A 24,324-nucleotide genomic window follows, 5' to 3' on the forward strand; every position below is an offset into this window, starting at 1 on the left:
ATATTTTAAAATGTAGTGTATATATGTTTGCTTCTGTATAGAACAAACAGCTAGGTGATTGATTTGCATTACTTGCTTTTCAACCAGTCGTTTTGGCAGAATGACAATTACATAAACTTCAACAGTGGCATTTTATCAGTTTTTTTGTTGATTTTGTAATATTACTACTGTGTTTTTTTAGCTGTAGCCATCTAATTTTATTTATATAGTTTATCACCAAAGAGATATGGTAGGCAAGGAAAACTGGTTTCTTTTAAGACTTCTTTAAGTCTACCCCACAGACTTGGAGCTGAGGTTACCAGGGACTGAGGGGAATATTCCCAGATTGGAAAAAGTAATATATACCCTGCAGCTTCCCTCACAGAGGAGTTTCTGGTTTTTTGTTTTTTTTTTTTTAAGAAAACAGATCATCAGTCCTGAGAAACAAATATCTGTGTTGAAAATTGAATTCAGTTCAGTTCAGTTCCTTCGCTCAGTCGTGTCCGACTCTGCGACCCCATGAATCGCAGCACACCAGGCCTCCCTGTCCGTCACCAACTCCTGGAGTTTACTCAAACTCATGCCCATCGAGTCAGTGATGCCATCCAGCCATCTCATCCTCTGTCATCCCCTTCTCCTCCTGCCGCCAATCCCTCCCAGCATCAGGGTCTTTTCCAATGAGTCACTCTTCACATGAGGTGGCCAAAGTATTGGAGTTTCAGCTTCAGCATCAGTCCTTCCAATGAACACCCAGGACTGATCTCCTTCAGGATGGACTGCTTGTATCTCCTTGCAGTCCAAGGGACTCTCAAGAGTCTTCTCCAACACCACAGTTCAAAAGCATCAACTCTTCAGTGCTCAGCTTTCCTCACAGTCCAGCTCTCACATCCATACATGACTACTGGAAAAACCATAGCCTTGACCAGACAGACCTTTGTTGGCAAAGTAATGTCTCTGCTTTTTAATATGCTATCTAGGTTGGTCATAACTTTCCTTCCAAGGAGTAAGCATCTTTTAGTTTCATGGCTGCAATGGAATTAGGAATACCTAAAGGAGAAGAAATAGAAATGCATTGAAAGAAGAAACTTTTGCCAAAAAATGTAAAAAGAGAATATGGCTAGAAAAAAGAAATGTACACATGGATTTAGGAAAAAGAAGAGAAGCCCCAGGGCAAAAAGAAAAGATTGTTGGTTGAAAACATTAGAAGCAGCCTAGCAATTCTGACCCCTACTCCCCTCATCACTACATAGCACTCCCACCGGATAGAAAGGAAAAGAAAAAGGTTGATTGCCAGTAACAAAAGCCTAGGTGAGGGCTTATTTGGACTAACCCACCCACTGAAAAACATGACACAGGAGTATACAAATGAGTTGAGAAGTTAGTAAAGGACTACCAGATTTTTAAAAAATATATAAGAAATTGCTGGAATGAAAGAAGTAAGTAAAGAATACCTGAGAAGGCCCAGGACTTGCCTTACCGTGGTCCCAGCCCTATACCTGAACACCAAAACAGCTTTTGCCCTGAGCCAGATAAACTTGGGCTTTGGTTTTAGTGGCCTCACAACGCAAGGAGGATGGAATCTAGTCCTCAAGAGCTGTCCGAGGTGAGGAGTCTAATAGGAAACCTTGTCAACATTAACCTAAATCCTTAAAGTGCTATACTCTTAGGACAAGGGCAAACCAGAAATAAATATACCCCTTCCAAATTCCAGGGATTTGCAGAGTCTTGACACTTAGAAGAGCAGGGAGAAAAGGAAAAAGAAAAAATACATTTCTAAGAAGTTGTGATCTCTAGCCCTCCTGGAGATTTTCAGACTTGGTGATCCCAGGTACTCTAAGTCTAGTACTAGATCTAAGATGGTCCTGTATTATAGTGCCTCAGGCACTTGGCAAAAGCAAATTCATGTTCTCTTCACAGGAAGGCAATTTCATTGTAAGTCTCAAAGAATTCACTCAGATAAGGTTTTTAGTACTTAATAAAATAATTAAGCACACAAGGAGCAAAGCACCATTAAGTGGGGGCATTTTGGAGTGGGCACTTGGGCCAGAAATACAGGTTACAGCTGCAAATGTCTAGTGATGCTCGGGGAACCTCTATCCCAGAAGACTAGCTTCTGTCACATCCTAATAGCATGTCCTGCAACACTAAGTTACTGGTGGCAAGCTAAGTTCATTGTTACAGCATTCACATACAGCTTAAGAGGGAAAATCCAAGTCCAACAAGAATATAATCAAGACTCACCAAACATTTGAGGAAAACTAACACCATGAGAGAAAAGCATCAGCCTACACACACACACAAACACACACACACACGCGCACACACACATACACACCTGATAACACCTAAGGAAACAGAACAAGTGGGACAGATGGTTGAAGACTTTAAGACATAAAATGATTGTCATAAGATGTATTTAGAGAGGTTATTGTATCCTTGAAACAAGAGCAGGTCTTAATGAAGAAAAGGAAGATGAGCTATTTTGGAAATGAAATAAATAATGGTAAAAGAAGAAGAAGAAGAAAACAAAGTCTCAAAGCTGAATAGCAAAATTGAGGGCTGACGAGAAACTTGGATACTCAAAGATCAACCTGAGAAATTATCTTAGGCCACAATGTGAATGGACAGAGAAGACAGGTATAAAATAAAGGTTAAAGGCCTTGGAGGAACAATCCAAAGTTACAAATCCACAAAATTGGATTTCCAGAAAGAGAAAAAGCACTTAGAGAAAGAAATAAAGAAGTAAAAGTCCTCACATGTGAAAGAAGACTCACATTTTTAGATTAAATTCCACTGAGTGCCAAGTAAGAAGACTGAGAAAAGACCCATCCCAGATCTGCACAGAGGTTCTTGTGCAACCAGATTGTATAATACACAATTAAAAATCTGCAGTAATTAGAGTATTAGCAGAAGAATACACAAATAGATAAAGAAAATAGAACAGAGAGTTTTAAAATGGACCAGTGTACAAATCAGAATTTAGTACCTGAAAAGAGGTTTTTTAATGTAATGGTAAAAGATTGACTGTAATGAATTCTGTTGTCAAAGTGTCCATTCATTTAGGAAACAATGTTAGATTCTGCTTGATACCAATCTCAAAAGTTGATTCCAGAAGGATTTAAAAAGTCTGCCATAAGGGTGGTATATTATAATATTAATATTAATCAAATAATATCCAGAATATATAAAGAATTCCTAAAGGTATGTATTTTTAAAAGCCTTATAGAAAGATGGGCTAAATATCTAACAGTCAGTTCCTTGGAAAGGATATATTTTACAAATGCCCCTAAATGTGAAAACATCATTAACCTTGCCAGATCATTAATTAATCATTAATTTCTATGCAAAGTTCAATACACTGGAAAAAGCTGAAAATGTTTGTTAGAGTGAGGAAAAATTAATATTCTGGTATACCATGTGTGGAATTATAAGTCAGTGTAGCTTTTTGGGGAATGCCAATATGCAGATGCCACCACCTTTATGAGAAAGCGAAGAAGAACTAAAGAGCCTCTTGATGAAAGTGAAAGAGGAGAGTGAAAAAGTTGGCTTAAAGCTCAACATTCAGAAAACTAAGATCACGGCATCTGGTCCCATCACTTCATGGCAAATAGATGTGGAAACAATGGAAACAGTGACAGACTTTAATTTGGGGGGCTCCAAAATCATTGCAGATGGTGATTGCAGTCATGAAATTAAAAGAGGCTTACTCCTTGGAAGGAAAGCTATGACCAACCTAGATAGCATATTAAAAAGCAGAGACATTACTTTGCCAACAAAGGTCTGTCTAGTCAAGGCTTTGGTTTTTCCAGTAGTCATGTATGGATGGGAGAGTTGGACTGTGAAGAAAGCTGAGCGCCGAAGAATTGATGCTTTTGAACTGTGGTGTTGGAGAAGACTCTTGAGAGTCCCTTGGACTGCAAGGAGATCCAACCAGTCCATCCTAAAGGAAATCAGTCCTGAATATTCATTTGAAGGACTGATGTTGAAACTGAAACTCCGATACTTTGGCCACCTGATGCAAAGAACCGACTCATTTGAAAAGACCCTGATGCTGGGAAAGATTGAAGGTGGGAGGAGAAGGGGATGACAGAGGATGAGATGATTGAATGGCATCACCAACTCTGTGGACATGAGTTTGAGTAAACTCCAGGAGTTGGTGATTGATAGATAAGCCTAGAGTGCTGCAATCCGTGGGGTCGCAAAGAGTTGGACATGACTGAGCGACTGAACTGAACAGAATATACCAATGACTATTAAAATTTAAGTTGGGTATATTACTTCTTAAGTGAGCAAATTTATTTCTTGTTGTTTACTCTAGCAAACCCTTATACATGTTTCACAGAAAACATGTTCAGGATTATCCATTACAGTATTATTGTTTGTAACAGCAAATTCCTTGAGAATATCATGTGTCTATGGGATCGCAGAGTCAGACACAGCTGAGCAGACTGAACAGACTGAACTCATCCATTAACTAATGAAATGTAACATCATTGTAGAGATGACTCTCTTCCAAACCTGAAATTCTGGATTTTACTTTTAGTATGTCAGAAGTCCTCAAGAATGATTAACAAAAAATTTCTACATATAAACAAACTACTTTCTTTTTTTTTTTCATTTATTTTTATTAGTTCGAGGCTGATTACTTTACTATATTGTAGTGGTTTTTGTCATACATTGACATGAATTAGCCACAAACTACTTTCTTATCTCCACATTAAGTAGATGTTGAATATTACCTCAAGTGCTTACAGTATCAAGATTACTACACATTTCTAAGGTCACATACATAGTTTTCTACAAATATATCTTTGTATAAAATATATATTTTGTATAAAGTGTATATTTGTATAAAATATACAAAATATACCACAGAAAAGCTTTAGGAATGTTCTACATGATTACTTCCTGTGTTGGTTGATTTAATAGGCCCAGATAAATTATCTTTCTTTCAACTTCTGTCAGTTTTGATCCCTACTGCATTAATTATTTAAGTAATTTTAATCACCCCAAGTTATACATTTAGATCACGGGAGAAGACAAGATGTGATAAACATAAATGCCTCATCCCAAATCAATTAGCACATCTATTTACAAGGGGAACTAAGACTATAGTTAAAGACCTCTGAATCATATTACCTTGCTCTACTGATAATCCACATTTTCTTACTTTTAAAGAAAGACACATTGATAAATAAGGACATATGAACTAAAAGCTCCAATAGTTCTAAACCTGCTCTGAAACTACTTATAATACTCAAAACAAATCCTCCATATCAGGTTGCTAAAAGTAACCAGTCAATTACATCTGTGGTCTCAATCAGTCAATTAATTCTACATATATAAGAACATATGAACTTAAAGGCACCTTCAACTTGGTCAGCCTGTTCCCAGATTTGTAATGTTCTAATGGTAGAGCAAAAAGGATAAAAATTCCATTGGTAGCTAGGGGGAAAAAAGAATGGTAATGTTATATAGTCCTGTGTCATCTTTGTTCTTGAAAAACAGTATATTATATAAAGATTTAAAAATAACACAACTTCATGAATAGAACTACTTAATTCAAAGTTGTTGCAGAAATGAAGCATAGCAACAGTAAAAAAATTTTTTTGAAGAGGAAAGCCACATGTTTGTGTAAAATTTTTCAAAAAATTTGTCTTTGTGGCTATGTAATTTCATTTGACGATTCCAAAACTGAGATTCTTTGATTCTAAGTTTTCAGTAGTAACTTTAAAAGCATTTTGTTTGAACTTTAGATCCAAGAGCAGAATTATATGCTATTATAACAAACCTGTATAGTTTCTTAATTTTATTCTGATGAGGGAAGTACTTATCTCACAGGTGCTAGTACCATTTTCTTTTAAAAGATAAGCCTTTGGAAAAGGAGAAAGAGACACTTATTATTATTATATTTATTATTATACTGACATTTATTATTTAGCTGTCATGTATTAGGTAAAACACTGAACATTACACTTTAATTCTATCCTGTCTTTACATCTGCTCTAAGAGGTACATATAGTATTGCTATTCCCATTTTATACAAAACTGAGACTCAGAGAAGTTAAACTATCTAAGGTCACATGGCTTAAGTAAGAAGACTATATAGAGTGAAGTACGTCAGAAAGAGAAAAACAGATATCGCATGTTAAGACATACATGTGGAACCTAGAAAAATGGTATAGATGAATCATTTGCAGGCAGGAATAGAGCTGCAGACGCAGAGAATGGACATGTAGACGGGATGTGAGGGGGAGAAGGTGACGGGACACATTGGGAATTGACATATATGCACTACCATGTGTAGGAGAGAGACCTAGTGGGAAGTTCCCACAGCACAGGAAGCTCTGCTCGGTACCCTGAATGACGCAGAGGGGTGAAGTGGGGGTGTGCAGGGAAGGGAGCTCCGAAAGGGAGAGGATCTGTGTATACACTTAGCTGATTCACTTCCCTGTGCAGCAGAAACGAGCACAGCATTGCGAGGCAACTACACTCCAGTTGTGAAAAAGAGCGATGAAATGGTCTTACGTCAGCAGAGGCTTTAATGGCAGAGATTTTGTTCCTACTTGTTAATTTGGCAGGATTGTGCATAAGCACAGATTATTAGTCAGGGGTCTCAGGTTTGTCTGTGTCTCCATCACTAATTTATTCCTTAAGGCATACACTCAACTCTCCCCAGCTTCCAACATATATTATCCTTTGTCCTAATAAATGTATAAAATTTTTAAAAAGGAGGTATGAAATGTTATTTCTAAACATCATTCTTGATGATGTCTAAAACTAAGTATCTCACAAAAGACAATCAGTGACCTAACATCATATTTTTTATTAACAGTTTTAATATTTAGTCTCTTCAATAGGAATTGTTAAAATTTAAGGGAAGAACTTAAAAAAAAAAAACCCAATAATTAGTAGCTAATGAAGCAGAGATTATTTGGATTTGAAAAATAGTTGTGAATGTGGAGTTAAACCTGATTAGGAAACCAGAACTCAAAATAGGAAGTTAGCCATTGTGCAATAAGACTTAAGGGCTTCTAAGCTTATGCATGCATTGCCGGAAACAGTATTTGGGTGAAATTATTCTGAGGGAAGACGTAAATCAGATGAAAATTAGATTCATTTCAGTTCAGTTCAGTCGCTCAGTCGTGTCCAACTGTTTCTGACCCATGGACAGCAGCACACCAGGCTTCCTTGTCCATCACCAACTCCCAGAGTTGACTCAAATTCATGTCCATTGAGTTGGTGATGCCATCCAACCATTTCATGCTCTGTCGACCCCTTCTCCTCCCACCTTTCAACCTTTCCCAGCAACAGGGTCTTTTCCAGTGAGTCAGTTCTTCACATCAGGTGGCCAAAGGATTGGAGTTTCAGTATCAGTCCTTCCAACGAATATTCAGGACTGATTTCCTTTAGGATGCACTGGCTTGAATGCCTTGCAATCCAAGGGATTCTCAAGAGTCTTCTCCAACACCACAGTTCAAAAGCATCAATTCTTTGGCACTCAGCTTTCTTTATAGTCCAACTCTCACATCCATACATGACTACTGGAAAAATCATAGCTTTGATTAGAAGGACCTTTGTTGGAAAAGTAATGTCTCTGCCTTTTAATATGCTGTCTAGCTAGGTCATAGCTTTTCTTCTAAGGAGTACCTTTTAATTTCATGGCTGCAGTCACCATCTGCAGTGATTTTGGAGTCCAAGAAAATAAAGTCTCTCACTCTTTCTATTGTTTCCCCATCTATTTGCCATGAAGTGATGGGAACGGATGCCATGATCTTAGTTTTCTGAATGTTGAGCTTTACGCCAACTTTTTCACTCTTCTTTCACTTTCATTAAGAGGCTCTTCAGTTCTTCTTTGCTTCTTGCCATAAGGGTGATGTCATCTGCATATTTGAGTTTATTGATATTTCTCCTGGCAATCTTGATTCCAGGTTGTGCTTCATCCAGCCTGGCATTTTGCATGATGTACTCCGCATATAAGTTAAATAAACAGGATGGCAATCTACAGCCTTGGTGTACTCCTTTCTCATTTTGGAATCAGTCTGTTGTTCCATGTCCAGTTCTAAATGTTGCTTTTTGGCCTGCATACATATTTCTCAGAAGGCAGGTAAGATGGTTTGGTATTCTCATCTCTTGAAGAATTTTCCAGAGTTTGTTGTGATCCACACAGTCAAAGGCTTTGGTGTAGTCAATGAAGCAGAAGTAGATGCTTTTCTGGAACTCTCTCGCTTTTTCGATGATCCAACGGATGTTGGCAATTTGATCTCTGGTTCCTCTGCCTTTTCTAAATCCAGCTTGAACATCTGGAAGTTCACAGTTCATGTACTGTTGAAGCCTGGCTTGAAGAATTTTGAGCATTACTTTGCTAGCGTGTGAGATGAGTGCAATTGTTCAGTAGTTTGAACTCTCTTTGACATTGCCTTTCTTTGGGATTGGAATGAAAACTGACCTTTTCCAGTCCTATGGCCACTGCTGAGTTTTTCAAACTTGCTGGCATATTGAGTGCAGCACTTTCACAGCATCATCTTTTAGGATTTGAAATAGCTCATCTGGAATTCCATCAGCTCCACTAGCTTTGTTTGTAGTAATGCTTCCTAAGGCCCACTTGACTTCACATTCCAGGATGTCTGGCTCTGGGTGAGTGATCATGGTGGTTATCTGGGTCATGAAGATCTTTTTTGTCTAGTTCTTCTGTGTATTCTTGCCACCTCTTATTAATATTTTCTGCTTCTGTTAGGTCTATACCATTTCTGTATGGTATTAGATAAATTATTATTCAATCTGTTAGAGGACTGTTATAAGAAAGCAGGCCTGAAATGATGATGATCTCATTCTTGCTACACTTTCCACAGGAAACCAATACTCACCCCCACAAAAATGCTTTTGCAGAATAATCTCTGGACCCATACAGGTGCCAACCCTCAGTCTTCCTACTCCTACATTTCCACAGTTGTTTACGCATTTCTCGCTCATCTACACACTTCTGTTCCCACCCTGACCTACCCCCATGATTTTAGTCCCAAGTTTTCAAACTGTCCTCGTTGCCTGGTTTTGGCTCATCACTTGTCTCACTTCTGCCCAACCTGATTCTTTCTCTGGATTCTCCTGTAACCTGTGTTTCCATGCTTTCCAGCCATCGCAGTTTGATTCCCACAATTTTACTTCTGACGTGGCTGCTTGTCGCTTGTCCCGGAATCAGCACATTATCCTTTCCCAGCTCATGACCTCCTGCACTCACCATCTGTCCACTTCAAAGCCCTTCCTGATCGCACTCAGCCCTTAGATCACACCAGAGAGAAAAGGTGAGGACCAAGCATTGAGAAATACACAGTCATTAGTGGATATAAAACTGCTGAGAAGCTCTAGCATAGGGGTTTGAAAGAAAAAATGATATCCAGGGTAGTGTAAAGTCACAGAAGCCAGTGTACTATGCAGGGTCAAAAAGGAAGCTTGGAAAGAAACCAATTGCTAATATTTTTTACACCAAATGAATCAGGTGAAGATCATAGTGAGGCAGAAAGCACCATTTTAGAGAACTAGGACAGGAGAATCAATAAAATACTTTGTTTAGTTTCATTTGTCAGTGTTGTATGAATAAAGAAACAGATTTTATTTGACTTTAACTCCCCAGGCAGATCCCGCCTAAAGATAGAAGTGTTTTTTGCAGAACCTAAGTCAGTGAAAGTCACATTAACTGCTATCCTGATGTTCACTTAAAGGAAGATAAACCATGTCCTGGAAAGAAAGGAGGTGAGCCAAACTGGAGGATTTCATGGTAAAGGCAGGAGTTAATTATATCAAGCCTTTCAAGAGAAAGTAGGTCTGAAAAGAACAATGATCAAGGCAATATTTGGGGATGTTATTTTTTCAAATCCTTTTCTCAATGCTATGAATTTTTTATATATATATGATTTATTTTGGCATCATGTATTGGTCTAATGTGGCTTCTGAGAATTGAGAATTCTATCCAAGGAGTCCTAGTAGGCTGAAGAAACAAGCTTATTTTAGTTATCAATTGCTGCATAACAAAAAACCCAAACTCAGAGGTTTGAAACGATGATTTATTATTTGTTGTAATTCACTTCGAGGTTGACTGGGTGGTTTTCCCACTGGTCTCACCTGAGATCACTCATGCAGCTTCACTCAGCTGGTGGTCAGTGGGGACAGCTGGGTCTCTCTCTCCATATGCTCTTTTACTCAGGTATGATATCTCAAGGCATTTTTCCAAGACAGTAAAAGAGACTGAATGGTCCAAGTTCTACCCTTGGAAGTTAATGTCATCTGCCACATTTCTTTTGGCTGAAACAAGTCACAAAAGCAACCCATTCAAAGAATAGGAAACATAATCTCCACCTCTTGATGGGAGGATTGGGCCAAATCACATGGTTAAGGAGCATTTGTTGTTGTTTAGTCACTAAGTTGGGAATCCCAGACCCCCTGACCTGCCTCCTGAGAAACCTGTATGCAGGTCAGGAAGCAACAGTTAGACCTGGACATGGAACAACAGACTGGTTCCAAATAGGGAAAGGAGTACATCAAGGATGTACATTGTCACTCTGCTTATTTAACTTCTATGCAGAGTACATCATGAGAAATGCTGGGCTGGAGGAAGCACAAGCTGTAATCAAGATTGCTGGAAGGAATATCAATACCCTCAGATATGCAGATGACACCACCCTTACGGCAGAAAGTAAAGAAGAACTAAAGAGCCTCGTGATGAAAGTGAAAGAGGAGAGTGAAAAAGTTGGCTTAAAGCTCAACATTCAGAAAGCAAAGATCATGGCATCCGGTCCCATCACTTCATGGCAAATAGATGGAGAAACAGTGGAAACAGTGGCATACTTTACTTTTGGGGGGCTGCAAAATCACTGCAGATGCTGACTGCAGATATGAAATAAAAAGACGCTCACTCCTTGGAAGAAAAGTAATGATCAACCTGCTGCTAAGTCGCTTCAGTCATGTCCGACTCTGTGTGACCCCATAGACGGTAGCCCACCAGGCTCCCCCGTCCCTGGGACTCTCCAGGCAAGAACACTGGAATGGGTTGCCATGAAAGTGAAAAGTGAAAGTGAAGTCGCTCAGTCATGTCCAACTCTTAGTGACCCCATGGACTGAAGCCTGCCAGGCTCCTCTGTCCATGGGATTTTCCAGGCAAAAGAGTACTGGAGTGGGGTGCCATTGCCTTCTCCGATGATCAACCTAGACAGCATATTAAAAAGCAGAATATTACTTTGCCACTAAAGGTCCGTCTAGTCACGGCCATGGTTTTTCCAATGGTCATGTATGGATGTGAGAGTTGGACTATAAAGAAAGCTGAATGCTGAAGAATTGATGCTTTTGAACTGTAGTGTTGGAGAAGACTCTTGAGAATCCCTTGAACTGCAAGGAGATCCAACCTGTCCATCCTAAAGGAAATCAGTCCTGAATATTCACTGGAAGGACTGATGCTGAAGCTGAAACTCCAATACTTTGGCCAACTGATCTGAAGAGCTGACTCATTGGAAAAGACCCTGATGCTGGGAAAGATTGAAGGCGAGAGGAGATGGGGACGACAGAGGATGAGATGGTTGGATGGCATCACCGACTCGATGGACATGAGTTTGAGTAAACTCCGGGAGTTGGTGATGGACAGGGAGGCCTGACGTGCTGCGATTCATGGGGTCGCAAAGAGTAGGACATGACTGAGCAACTGAACTGAACTGAAGTCACTAAGTCATGTTGGACTCTTTTGTGACCCCATGAACAGTAGACCCCAGGGTCCTCTGTCCATGGCATTTCTTAGGCAAGAATACTCGAGTCAGTTGCCATTTCCTTTTCCAAGAGATATTCCTGACCCAGGGATTGAACCCATGGCTCCTGCATTGGCAGACAGATTCTTTACTATGGAGCCACCAAGGAAGCACTAAAGGGGCGTGAACATGGGTTATTGTGATTCACTGGGGCGGTTGATGTGGTAATCTACAACAGTCTACCCTAGGTTTTGATGATTCACCTCTTTCTCACATGATCCTCTCCCTTCCCCTTCCAAAACTGTCTGTGTCTCATCCAGTCATGGCATAAGGCTCAGAATCCACAATCTCATAATCTGCATCAGGTTAAGATGTCAGTGAGGTTCCTTGGTTACAGTTCTTAGACACTTGTGAACTAAAAAGGCAAGTTATCCGCCCATTTCCTCAGGTACCAATGTATACTGGAGAGATAGAAAAACCACACTACCGTAGACACTGATGTTCAAAAAGGAGAAGGGAGAAGTGTACAATTGTTACTGGTCCATGACAATTTGGAAATCCAGCCAGGTGCATGTTGGCAAGTTTCTATACTCCAAGAGTAGGCAGAGTTCCTTGATTAGGGCCCAATTCTACTCTCTTGAAATATATGCCTAATCTTCTGTTCTTCTGGGCTCTGGGCAACACTCTCTCAGCTCTGCCCTCTTGGTTGTTCTTCCTTCTCAGTAAGAAATGACCCATGCTTGTAAGAGAGAAGCTTTCTCATCCTGTTTCCTACTCATTGAAAGATAGATGCCCAGAAGCCTCTCCTATTTCAGTCTCTTTCACTCCAAGTTGTGATGTTTTTTTCAACACGACTCTTTTAAAACTTTGTGGATATTCTATAAAGTTGTTCAGGTTCACTCCATACCCCTAAAAGGCACATCAATAATTCTTTTGGAGGCAGTGAGCTGTAGTGCTAGTTTCTTCCTTACTTTTTCAAAATCCTTCTTTCTCAATGAAAGAAGAAAGTGTTAGTCACTCAGTCGTGTCCTAGTCTTGCAACCGCATGGACTGTAGCCCACCAGGCTCCTCTGTCCATGGAGTTCTTCAGGCAAGAATACTGGACTGGGCAACCATTCCCTTCTCCAGGGGATCTTCCCAACCCAATAGGGAAGCTCTTATGTACATAAAAATGTATGTTTCACATTATACAAATAGATATGCCATATAAAATATTGTGCATAAACTGATTTTTTATAAAGACAGTGGAGTTTATCTCATTGTAGAATTTGCAATTTGATCAATCATCAATCCTTTGATAAAGTTTGGAGACTCAGTAGGTAAAAAGAGGGATGGTTCTGGAGTCATACCTGCATTTGAATCCACTCTGCCATGGGACCTTGAACAAGTTTACTCATGCTCATTTGGTGTCAGTTTCCTCACCAGTAAAATAGAAATACAGATATTCTGTGCTTACTATCTTGCTGGGTTGCTAAGGAGAGTGGAGCTAAATTATGCAAACCAACTGACTTATAATAAATTATAGTTAGATTACAGATATAGAAATAAACTTATGGCTACCAGGGAGTGAAAGGGGGAAGGGTTAAATTGGAAGATTGGGATTGACGCGTACACACTGCTATGTATAAAACAGATAACGAATAAGGACCTACTGTATAGCACAAGGAAGTCTACTCAACACTCTGTAATGGCCTATATGGGAAAAGAATCTAAAAAAGAGTGGATACATGTATATGCAGAACTGATTCATGTTGCTGGACACCTGCAACTCAGACAGCATTGTAAACCAACTATACCCCAATAAAAAGTTTTTAAGTAAATAGATAAATAAATTATACCTAGAGCTACGATTCTAGAGCTGAATAAAACATTAGTCCCCTTCCAGAGCTAACTCCATATCAAAATGTTTTGATGGCATATTCTGCTGTTATACACATTATTTATAAGAGTGATATACTACTGGTCTTGTTGTTCTGCTTAGCTGCTCAGTCATGTCTGACTCTTCACAACCCCGTGGACTGTAGCCCACCAGGCTCCTCTGTCCATGGGGATTCTCTAGGCAAGAATACTGAAGTGGGTTGCCATGGCCTCCTCCAGAGGATCTTCCCAACCCAGGGACCAAACCCAGGTCTCCCACATTGCAGGCGGATTCTTTACCCTCTGAGCTACCAGGGAAGTCCCCTACTACTGATCTAGTCTATTATAAAACACACCCCAGAAGTAGGAATTATAAAAGATATTTTTAAATTCCACATAAGTAGAGAGCCTAATATTTTCTTCCTGCACCCAGTAGACTGTGTTTTTCTCAGGGAGTGCTAAACTCTGTGGCAGTATCAATGTTCATATAGAATGAAAGTGCAAGAGGTCTCCAACAATCACAGATGTCTCTCAATTAATATAAATATCTACTAGAAAACATTGTGCAAGGTACTTTTTGCAGCAGAATGGTTTCCCTGTAGCCCATCAAAACTTTGTTTTACCTACGTGAAAACCTAGAAGCCTAATATTTAGAAAAGAAACACATATTTTGAAATGAATTTCAAAGGAGTTTTTTTTAATTGTGCATCTTTTCTTGTAAATAATGACCAACTACATTTGTCTTCTTTTTGTGTTTTAAGCTATTAGTTTGTTCCTTGAGTTAGACTATTATATCTCCTCCCATTTCACTAATTCTTTTAACTACATTTATTTTACCTTTGATAACTGCTTTTAGCCCTGTAATTTTCATGTTAGTTTTTGACCAACTGACAGTTTGATTTTCTGGTCCAATGTATAATACATACTTTATTCCATTTAATATCCATAATTTTCTTTTCTTACTCTAATACACATGACACTTTGTACTTCTTATTCTGTGTCTGTACATTCTGTACATACTAACTTTAATTTTACTGTCTGTACTTTGAATATAATAATGGGAATATATCAAATCACATTGCTTTTTCTACTTCTTGTTAATGGAATTTTTAAGCTAGTAGACATTGACTGTAGTATCAGTCACTGTCTGATTTCTAAAACACAAATATAATTAGACTAATTTGTTTCAAAGAAAGTGCTTAATTGAGAAAAAGGCAAATAGGCAAAGCATTAATAAATTCTAATAGAGTATTAAATCTAATAATTCTTTATTTATCATAGTCCTTTTAAAATACATATTTACAAGTACTATTATCTTGAAGGCATCTTGAGTCCTTTAAAGAAGTAAGCTTCATATAATAATAATAATTGTTATTATTTTTATATATTTTATATATTAGTGTATTAGTCACTCAGTCATATCCATATCCATCTCTTTGTGATCCCATGGACTGTAGCCTGCCAGACTCCTCTGTACATGGAATTCTCCAAGCAAGAATACTGGAGTGGGTTGCCATTATCTATAGCTAACATCTAAACATACTGAACATGTATTAAGAACTATGCCAAATATTTTACCTAGATTATCTCATTTGATTAGCACAACACATTAATGAAATAAATATAAAATTATGACTTGAATGCAGACCTGTTTGACTCAAAGTCTGAATGGTGGGTCATGATGCTGTATGTTGCCTCTGATAATGAGTATTCATGACCCCAAATGATTACTTGGCAAACTTGGGATAAAGAAAGTTTTATTTGTAGTAAACATTTTCATTTTGGGATAATTTATTTTACATTCTGAATCTAAAGAGCAATCCTAATGTGTATAATTTTTTGAAATATACATAATCTTTAAAAGTTTTCATATGCTTTATATTAATGCATTTGGCACCATGTACTTATTGGATTTTTATTTAGAATTTGCCAACTGTTTCTCTAATTTGACAGAGGACTAAATATCAAACAACCCGATCAGTTTCTATAAGATCTGGCTTAGGAAGTAAACAGAATTATGAGACTAAGTGCTAAAGTTCATCAGTGAGAGAAAGGATAAAACATATCAAATTAATTTTTTTAAAAGTCAAAAATAAACTGTGGAAAATTCTGAAAGAGATGGGAATACCAGACCACCTGACCTGCCTCTTGAGAAACCTGTATGCAGGTCAGGAAGCAACAGTTAGAACTGGACATGGAACAACAGACTGGTTCCAAAGAAGAAAAGGCGTATGTCAAGGCTGTATATTGTCACCCTGCTTATTTAACTTATATGCAGAGTACATCATGAGAAACGCTGGGTTGAAAGAAGCACAAGCTGGAACCAATATTACCAGGAGAAATATCAATAACCTCAGATATGCAGATGACACCACTCTTATCGCAGAAAGTGAAGAGGAACTAAAATGCCTCTTGATGAAAGTGAAAGAGGAGAGTGAAAAAGTTGGCTTAAAGCTCAACATTCCGAAAACTAAGATCATGGCATCTGGTCCCATCACCTCATGGGAAATAGATGGGGAGACAGTGGGAACAGTGGCTGACTTTATGTTTTGGAGTTCCAAAATCACTGCAGATGGTGACTGCAGCCATGAAATTAAAAGACGCTTACTCCTTGGAAGGAAAGTTATGACCAACCTAGATAGCATATTAAAAAGCAGAGACATTACTTTGCCACTAAAGGTCTATCTAGTCAAGGCTATGGTTTTCCCAGTGGTCATGTATGGATGTGACAGTTGGACTGTGAAGAAAGCTGAGCACCGAAGAATTGATGCTTTTGAACTGTGGTGTTAGAGAAGACTCTTGAGAGTCCCTTGGACTGCAAGGAGATCCAAGCAGTCCATCCTAAAGGAGATCAGTCCTGGGTGTTCATTGGAAGGACTGATGCTGAAGCTGAAACTCCAACAATTTGGCCACCTCATGTGAAGAGTTGACTCATTGGAAAAGACCCTGATGCTGGGAGGGATTGGGGGCAGGAGGAGAAGGGGACAACAGAGGATGAGATGGCTGGATGGCATCATCGACTCAATGGAAATGGGTTTGAGTAAACTCCCGGAGTTGGTGATGGACAGGGAGGCCTGGTGTGCTGCGATTCATGGGGTCGCGAAGAGTCAGACATGACTGAGAGACTGAACTGAACTGAACTGAACATTAGAACATTGACAACCTGCTTTAAAGGACAAACTCATATATTGGAAATGTAAAATTTTGATTTCTCTATATTTGTCTTGAGTCAAGTTCTTCAGTCTGTAAAAGGTGAATGTATCATGTACATACATGTTTTACTTCAAGAAATATGTAGGGTGACATTTTTGCTGTTCATCAAATAATTTTTCAGTAATTGAAGCTGAGTAATACTAATAAAGTAGTTGACATGTCATGATTATCACCCTGTTATTATCAGGTTTTCAAATTCTTATTTTTCTAAATATGTATGTTAATAAAATTCAAGTACTATTCAAAAATGAAATATACCAATGACTACATATATAGTCTATTAATATAGGGTATATATAGTCTTCTATTTATAAAAAGAGTCATTAAAATTTTCTTGTGAAAATTTTCTCAAATTTCAAATCTTGATATAATTATACTACTCTACACTTCTCAGATATTTATATCATCCAACTGTATTAATTTTTAGTCTCTCTGCCACATGGATGAGTCTATAAAAATTTAAAAGATTGTATTCCCTCTCCTATGTTTTAATATTCTCTATTAATAGATAGCATTTATTTACATAGACACACTTTAATTAAATTCTAGCTCAGAAAGTTTTTCACTGTTGTAATTAGCTTTATTATTTGTATAACTCTTTCAGGTTATATCAGTTTCAGGATACTTGATTAAAGTATTTAGATTATCTCTGGTGTCAGGTTACATCTTTAAAAATTATCAGTGAAGAAATTGCTTTGTATCACACTAATAACTTTTAAGTTTTTAATTATTTTTAGCTATTATTCTTAGAATTCTAAGTTACCCCACAAGTTTTTTTAACAAGAAACTGTACTTAGTGAAATTTTTAAAAAATTTTAGTATTTTATAAAAATGTTTTGTATATTTCAGCTATTGAAGCAGAAAAACATAGTAAAAAGCAGAAAGGAAGAAATGTCACCACACAGGTAAAAATTCTGCTAAATCATTATATTTTTCCAACACAAATTAAGCTATACGCACTATTAACAGTACTTATTTGGTATGCTCAGAATTTCTTAAACTAATTTTTGACTATTGTTTCTGTTATTTTTTTCCATTTTCAATCCACATTTTTTGTTCATCCGTTCAACAAATAGTTACTCATTCCACTGTGAGAAGAAAAGAATGTCATCAGGCTTGAGCCTTCCTATTAGTCATGGTCTGTCTGAGGTCCTAAAATACCAAGACAGAGACCAGCCCAGCTTATAGAGCCACGGATGCTTGTTAAACTTGATTAACCTCAGGATGTCTTCTGACATCTTGAAAGAATTCAGCATTTTCAGTCTGTTCTCAGCCCAGCAACCCTTGCTCCTTTCCTTAAAACCCTTTAGTGGCTTCTCACCTCATGCCAAGTAAAACCAATGTCTTGCTTAACAGGCTCTGTGATCTGGTCCTTTTCTCTGGCATTACCTCCCTTACACACCATTCTAGATACACCGGGCTCTCTGCTGTTGCTCAGAAACTCCCAGACACGTGCCCACCTTTCTGTTTTTTCTTTCTGGAATGTCCCTGAGCCCAGATATCCAGGTGGCTCCCTTCCCTTGCTCAAAAATCATCTTTTAGGAGGGTCTTTCCCTAGGCATTCTGTGAAGTTGCAATCACTCTATCCAAAACTACTAACCCTATCCAACACTTTATACCTCCCTTCCTTACTGTAACAGAACTGCCATTGTGTAACACTTTGTTATATTTGCAGTCACTCTCCCTCCTCTAGAATATAAACTCCATGACAGCAGGAGTTTTTGTCTCTGCTATTATCCCAGTAGCTAGAACAGTGCCTGGCACTTAGCAGGCACTCATTAAATGTCTATTGATTAATGACTAAATCTAAAATCCAGGTTAAACAGGTAAACTTTGAAGAAATGTTTGCATAACTTAAAAACTCTCTACATTGCAACATTTTCTAAACCCCTCCAAATTTAGCTTTCCCCCATTACCATAACTACCACATCCCATAATTAGCAGTGGGATTGTTATCTGCATAAATAGAAGTGATCTTGGCAAAAAACTCAGTTTGTCCTTGAGCAGGTAGAGACTGAAGGACATCTGCTTCATCAGATCATTTTGTTTTCCATGATGCCTTGTGATATGCAGTGCCTACCCAATAGCATGTAAGAAGACCCAAGCCTTCTTTGGGTCTGAGGATCACCTTACTACCTGGGACCAAGGATATTGATCAGGCCCATAAGTGTCCTCCCTAATGCCCAGCATCAATAGATGAGGCCTATATAGTAAACACAGGAAAGGACCCCAACTTTACCCATGGATAGCCAAGCAAAAAAAGAAAAATATGAACTGTACTAGAGATCTTAGAATATTTGGGGGAAAAAAGTACTATTTTCATGTCCAAGATGGGAAAATATGCGAAGGTAGCCTATTGGACGGAGAAGGCAATGGCAACCCACTCCACTACTCTTGCCTGAGAAATCCCATGGACAGAGGAGCCTGGTAGGCTGCAATCCATGGGGTCGCGAAAAGTCGGACATGACTGAGCGACTTCGCTTTCACGTTTCACTTGCATGCACTGGAGAAGGAAATGGCAACCCACTTCAGTATTCTTGCCTGGAGAATTCCAGGAATGGCAGCCTGATGGGCTGCTGTCTATGGGGGTGCACAGAGTCAGACATGACTGACGTGAATTAGCAGCAGCCTGTTTGAAGACTGTCTCACAGTTCCCCTGGAGCTTCTCCTTTTCCTGCCTTCCTTAGTGCCATCCTTATAGAGTACAGACCGCAAAAGTGAAAAGACCAATGACTATAAATGGCTCTAATGCAAAGTTCCCTTATATCCCTGCTTCACTACAGCCAGGATAAAATAGCATTAATTTACTCAACTGGCCATGTTGTTTCATGACTCCTTTATAATAAATATTATTATTTATAATATTTAGGAGTCAGGATAAAATCTGGCTGAAGATGCCCTTCTCATGTCTCTACCTTCATACAGATGCATCAAATTCTATTTGTCTTTCATAATAATTACTATTTGCACTGTAATTTTTCAACACTTACTTAAGTATAGCTAGGGCTTCCCTTGTGGCTCAGCTGATAAAGAATCCACCAGCAACGTGGGAGAACTGGGTTTGATCCCTGGGTTGGGAAGATCCCCTGGAGAAGGGAAAGGCTATCCACCCCAGGATTCTTGCCTGGAGAATTCCATGGACTGTAGAGTCCATGGGGTCGCAAAGAGGTGGACATGACTGAGTGACTTTCACTTTCACTTAAGTATGGCTATGTAAGTATAGCTAGCTTCTCTAAGCTTTCTCTTTCTGGCTTTAGAACTCTAAAATCCACAAGCATATCACCTATTCCTCCATTCCCCAACATTTAACTTTCTAAAAACACACCTACTCACTTAAAATAATGTTTAAATACACTTTGTTTTGTGTTGAGGAGCTAATATTTTCAGGAGTTCTGTGTATTACTTCCTTCAGTATTAAAGAATGATCATGATCATAGAGGGGGTAGACGCTCAGGTGTCTAATGTCCTACTAGGGTGTAACTGGGGCCCTGAAAGGGAGCAGTTCAAGTGTATGGCTGAGAAGCCACTATGACAACCACCGCCACCACGAGAGAAAATGAAAACTCTGAAAACAAGAAAAGGGTAGCCCAGCTCTCAGCATTGCCCACTTTCACCAGAGGTCCCAGAATTCTCAGTTCCTTTCTCTGTTTCACCTACGCAGACACTTTCTGCTTGTTTTTGAGATTAACACCTTCTTCTAAGAGTTAGATTTTTTTTTACACATCTTGGTACTTTGATTTATGTCTTACAGCTATATAATAGTACTGTATACAACCCCTTCACATATATTATTCATTCCTCCTAACATTTCTGTTACAGAAGTTATTTAAATAGTTATTATCCCCGTTTACAGATTAGCATAACCAACCCCATTCAAATATAAAAGCTCTTTATATTACAAATTTCATTCATTCAACACCATGCCTGCCAGTTACTGGAACTTGGAATATCCAAAGGTTCTAATTTTTTTAGCTTTGTGAAACCTCCTTTTGATATTTCTTAAACTTGATTGTGAATTTCTAAAGGGTAAGAAAGTATGAAGTATATTTTCAAACTTTTTTGCATGTGGTAAGAGACAATAAAAGTTTAAAGATTTAATTAAATATGCTGCTACGATTCTCCATCCCCTGACTCTTTTTTTCTAATCACTTATCTTGGTGTCATACTTCTCCAAATACTGTCTTTACTTTCATTTTAACTGAAATCTGATTGCCTCCTGAGAACATTCCCTGCAGCCCTCTCAGGAATTTTCTCCCACTGGAGATATAATATTGGTCCTAGCTGGGGTGCTGAGTGTTGCTGCCTTCTCACTGAGAGAGTAATAGGAAATAGGGACAGAGAAGTGACTCATAGGCTTCTCTCCAGCTCTGCTCCTGTCAATTATTCTTGGCAACTTTAGCACCCATGAAGCCTAGCCTCTTAATTCTGTTATTTAGATCTTTCAGCTCCAAGATTTGCATGCTTCTCTCTGCTCCCGTGGTCACAAGCTCAGCTATGTCTTTTTCAAATCAAGTGTTCAAGATTCTAAGTCTGTAATGACAACCTGGTACATTCTAGGTTACTCTTTCAATCCTTCAGTCCCACCAGGACCTCAAATCTATCTGTGCCTTTTACTGCTATCATCCCCCTCACATTCTCACTTCTTTTCCTACTTGGCTTTTGACTTGGTGGTTCATCATTAAAGGACCACGGTTTCTTTTCCAAAACCCTTGAGAGCAAGTGAATTTTAGAACTCAAGTTTGTTTGTTTTTTCAATTGTTGTAAAATATACACAACATAAAATTTACTCTCATAACCATTTCTATGTCTAAAATTCATTAGTGTTAGGTACATTCATTCATATTTTGTACGACCAATTTCTATAACTCTTTTCATCTTTCAGAACTGAAACTTGATAAGCATAAGGTCACAACTCTCCACCCCTCCCAGCCCCTGTCAACCACCATTATAGTTTCCGCCTATGTGAATTTGATTACTCTAGGTGCCTCGTATAAGTGTTTAAAATCATAACAGTATTTGTCTTTTTATGACTAGCTTATTTCACTCAGCATAATTTGCCAAAGGTTCATCCATGCTGTAGCATGTGTCTGAATTTTCTTTCTTTTTAAGGGACAGAACAGAACCTCTAGTGAAAGTTACAAGAAAAAAGCTGCTGATGAAAATCAGATTACAAAAAAAAGAAAGAAAACCAGATTACTAGGGTTACCTTTTGATTGTAATAACCTGTTTATTCCCTGTACCATGAATACCTAATACGGCTATAAGTTTAACTATAATTTTATGCTCCCTGTATGTAAAAATACAGAATATAAATACCTTAATATGTATGGGTTCTTAATGTTCTCTTAAATTCTTGAAGCTACCCTTACAGTGCATCTAACAATTAGTAGAATGTTATATTTGCGCTATGTTACTAGTATCACAGAATCCGCCTGCAATGCAGGAGATCTGGGTTCAATCCCTGGGTTGGGAAGATCCCCTGGAGAAGGGAAAGGCCACCCACTCCAGTATTCTGGCCTGGAGAATTCCATGGACTCTGTAGTCCATGGGGTCACAAGGAGTTGGATACGACTGACCAACTTTCACTTTCACTGACGCTATTTTATTTTTCCCTTTTTACTCGCTACTTAACCATTTTCCCACTTTTCTCAACTATCTTTGGATTGCTATCTACTGTTGTTATTCTGTGACTTTTGAAGGTAGATGTACAAATACATGATAAAATAACTAGTGAGGTTTTTGCCAAGAGAAAGAGATGTTTTTGCTGATGAATGAGTTATTTCTTCTTTGAAAGGGGTGGCTACTTTAACCCAGAGGTGGCTATTGCCATATTTGCTTTAAGAAAATCTTAGAGATGTTAGAAAAAAATATTTTAAGATTATTTTATATTCTTAACTGAACATAGCCCAGGAAAAATGAAAAATAAAAAGATCATTACCCAAAATATCTTTGCTTCAGTTGAAGCATCTCAAGTAAAATCTTACTTTAAAGGAGAAAAACTACTAAATCGGTGATATTTTCAAATTTAAAACACCAATCCTTGTTTCCCAAATATATGCACACCTTTATTTAATATCTAGAAAGCTTGAGTCATCTAACTTAAATTCTTGGTAAAAACTGTAATTCAGACAACATCAACTTTATTGTATCTTTGCTATATGTGTAAACATCATCACTGATAAGTGATCAAAATTTTTTACCATTTTATTTGTGTACTTTAATCCCATTTTAATTTGCTGTCTACCTTCTTCACTACTACCTAGGGCAGGGTAGTAGGGTGCTACTACCAAACTTTCACTTGCATCAGAAACACCTAGGGGGCTTGTTAAAACACAGGTTGCTGGGCTTCACCCCCAGAATTTTTGATTCTGTAGACTCTGAGTGGAGACGAGAAAAACTGCTTTTTTTTTTCTCTTCTGTGGAAAGAGTCACACCAGCTTCTGTAAGGCAACAAGCTGGACCAAGTTCTCCTACATCAAGACCTTCTGTGGATGCGCTGCCAGAGCTTATTCTGCCCTCTCTGGAGAGCCCTGTAGCCCCTCACTGCTCCCCATGGACAGAGGCCACTAATGAGGAGGTGCTCAGCCAGTCTTGGTTTACCACACTCTTACTGTCCTCTGCTTTCAGTAAGCTCCTACTTTTCATGTGCTCTTTTCCAGAGATGTTTTTGAGCAAAATTTAGGACATTACACAGTGCCCAGGAACAGTGACTCTTTCAGAGTATGTGAGCCAGGAAAAAAAGAAAAGGGACACAGATAGTTAAGGAAAGCAAGATACACCCCTGACTATTGAGCCCTAGGGAAAGGAAGTCTGACAGGCAAGAACTCTTCCCTTACAGTTCTTCTTTCACTTCTCCTATCTGCAAGGAACGAGACTCACTTCCCGTTCCATGGCAAACATGACTCTCACTCCCTCTTAAACAAAAAAAAAACAAATCATTTTTCATTTTCCGTGTATATAGTCACACAATTTGGAGACATTACCACATGTACAGGTATGTGTGTGTGTGGGGGGGGGGTGAGACCGATCCCCTCCTCCACAGTTCCTCCCCGCTCCCCATTCTCCTTTACCCCTGTAACTGGACTCTCCATCAGCTCAGCTGGTTCAGCCAAAAAACAAGAAGCTACCTTCAACTTTGGCCTGGGGGATAAGCCTATATCCAGCCCCTATGTGCACTCCTTCCAAACTTATCCTAAATCTGCTCATGTAATTTATCTGCATTGCTTCTGCACTCACCTGAGTCCCATCATCCCTCACCTGGTTGACTACGATAGTGTCTGAACTGTGCTTTCTGTCCCCACTCTTTTTTTATAATTTATTTTTTGATTGGGGAAAAATCACTTTGCAATGTTGTGTTGGTTTCTTTCATACAACAAGGTGAATCAGCCATGAGTGTGAGTATATATATATATATACCTCCCTCTTGAGCCTCCCTCCCCTCCCCTCTTCCCACCCCTCTAGGTCATCACAGAGCACCAGACTGGGCTCCCAGTGTCCCCACTCTTAATCTGGTAGGTACTATCTGTGCCTCACAAGTCAGCCAGAA

At 38.6% G+C, this 24,324-nt stretch overlaps 1 protein-coding gene across 1 annotated transcript in view; it reads left to right on the forward strand.

Annotated features, from left to right (window-relative positions):
* The window catches only part of SEL1L2 (SEL1L2 adaptor subunit of ERAD E3 ligase), a 109,723-nt gene that overhangs the window by 9,497 nt on the left and 75,902 nt on the right, over positions 1–24,324 (forward strand). The window contains exon 2 of the mRNA XM_043479521.1: positions 17,628–17,683. Within this exon, the coding sequence (XP_043335456.1) occupies positions 17,628–17,683 (56 nt within the window). The remainder of the gene's footprint in view (positions 1–17,627; positions 17,684–24,324) is intronic.

This window comes from Cervus canadensis, chromosome 10, assembly GCF_019320065.1.
Source record: "Cervus canadensis isolate Bull #8, Minnesota chromosome 10, ASM1932006v1, whole genome shotgun sequence".
Taxonomy (NCBI): Eukaryota; Metazoa; Chordata; class Mammalia; order Artiodactyla; family Cervidae; genus Cervus; species Cervus canadensis.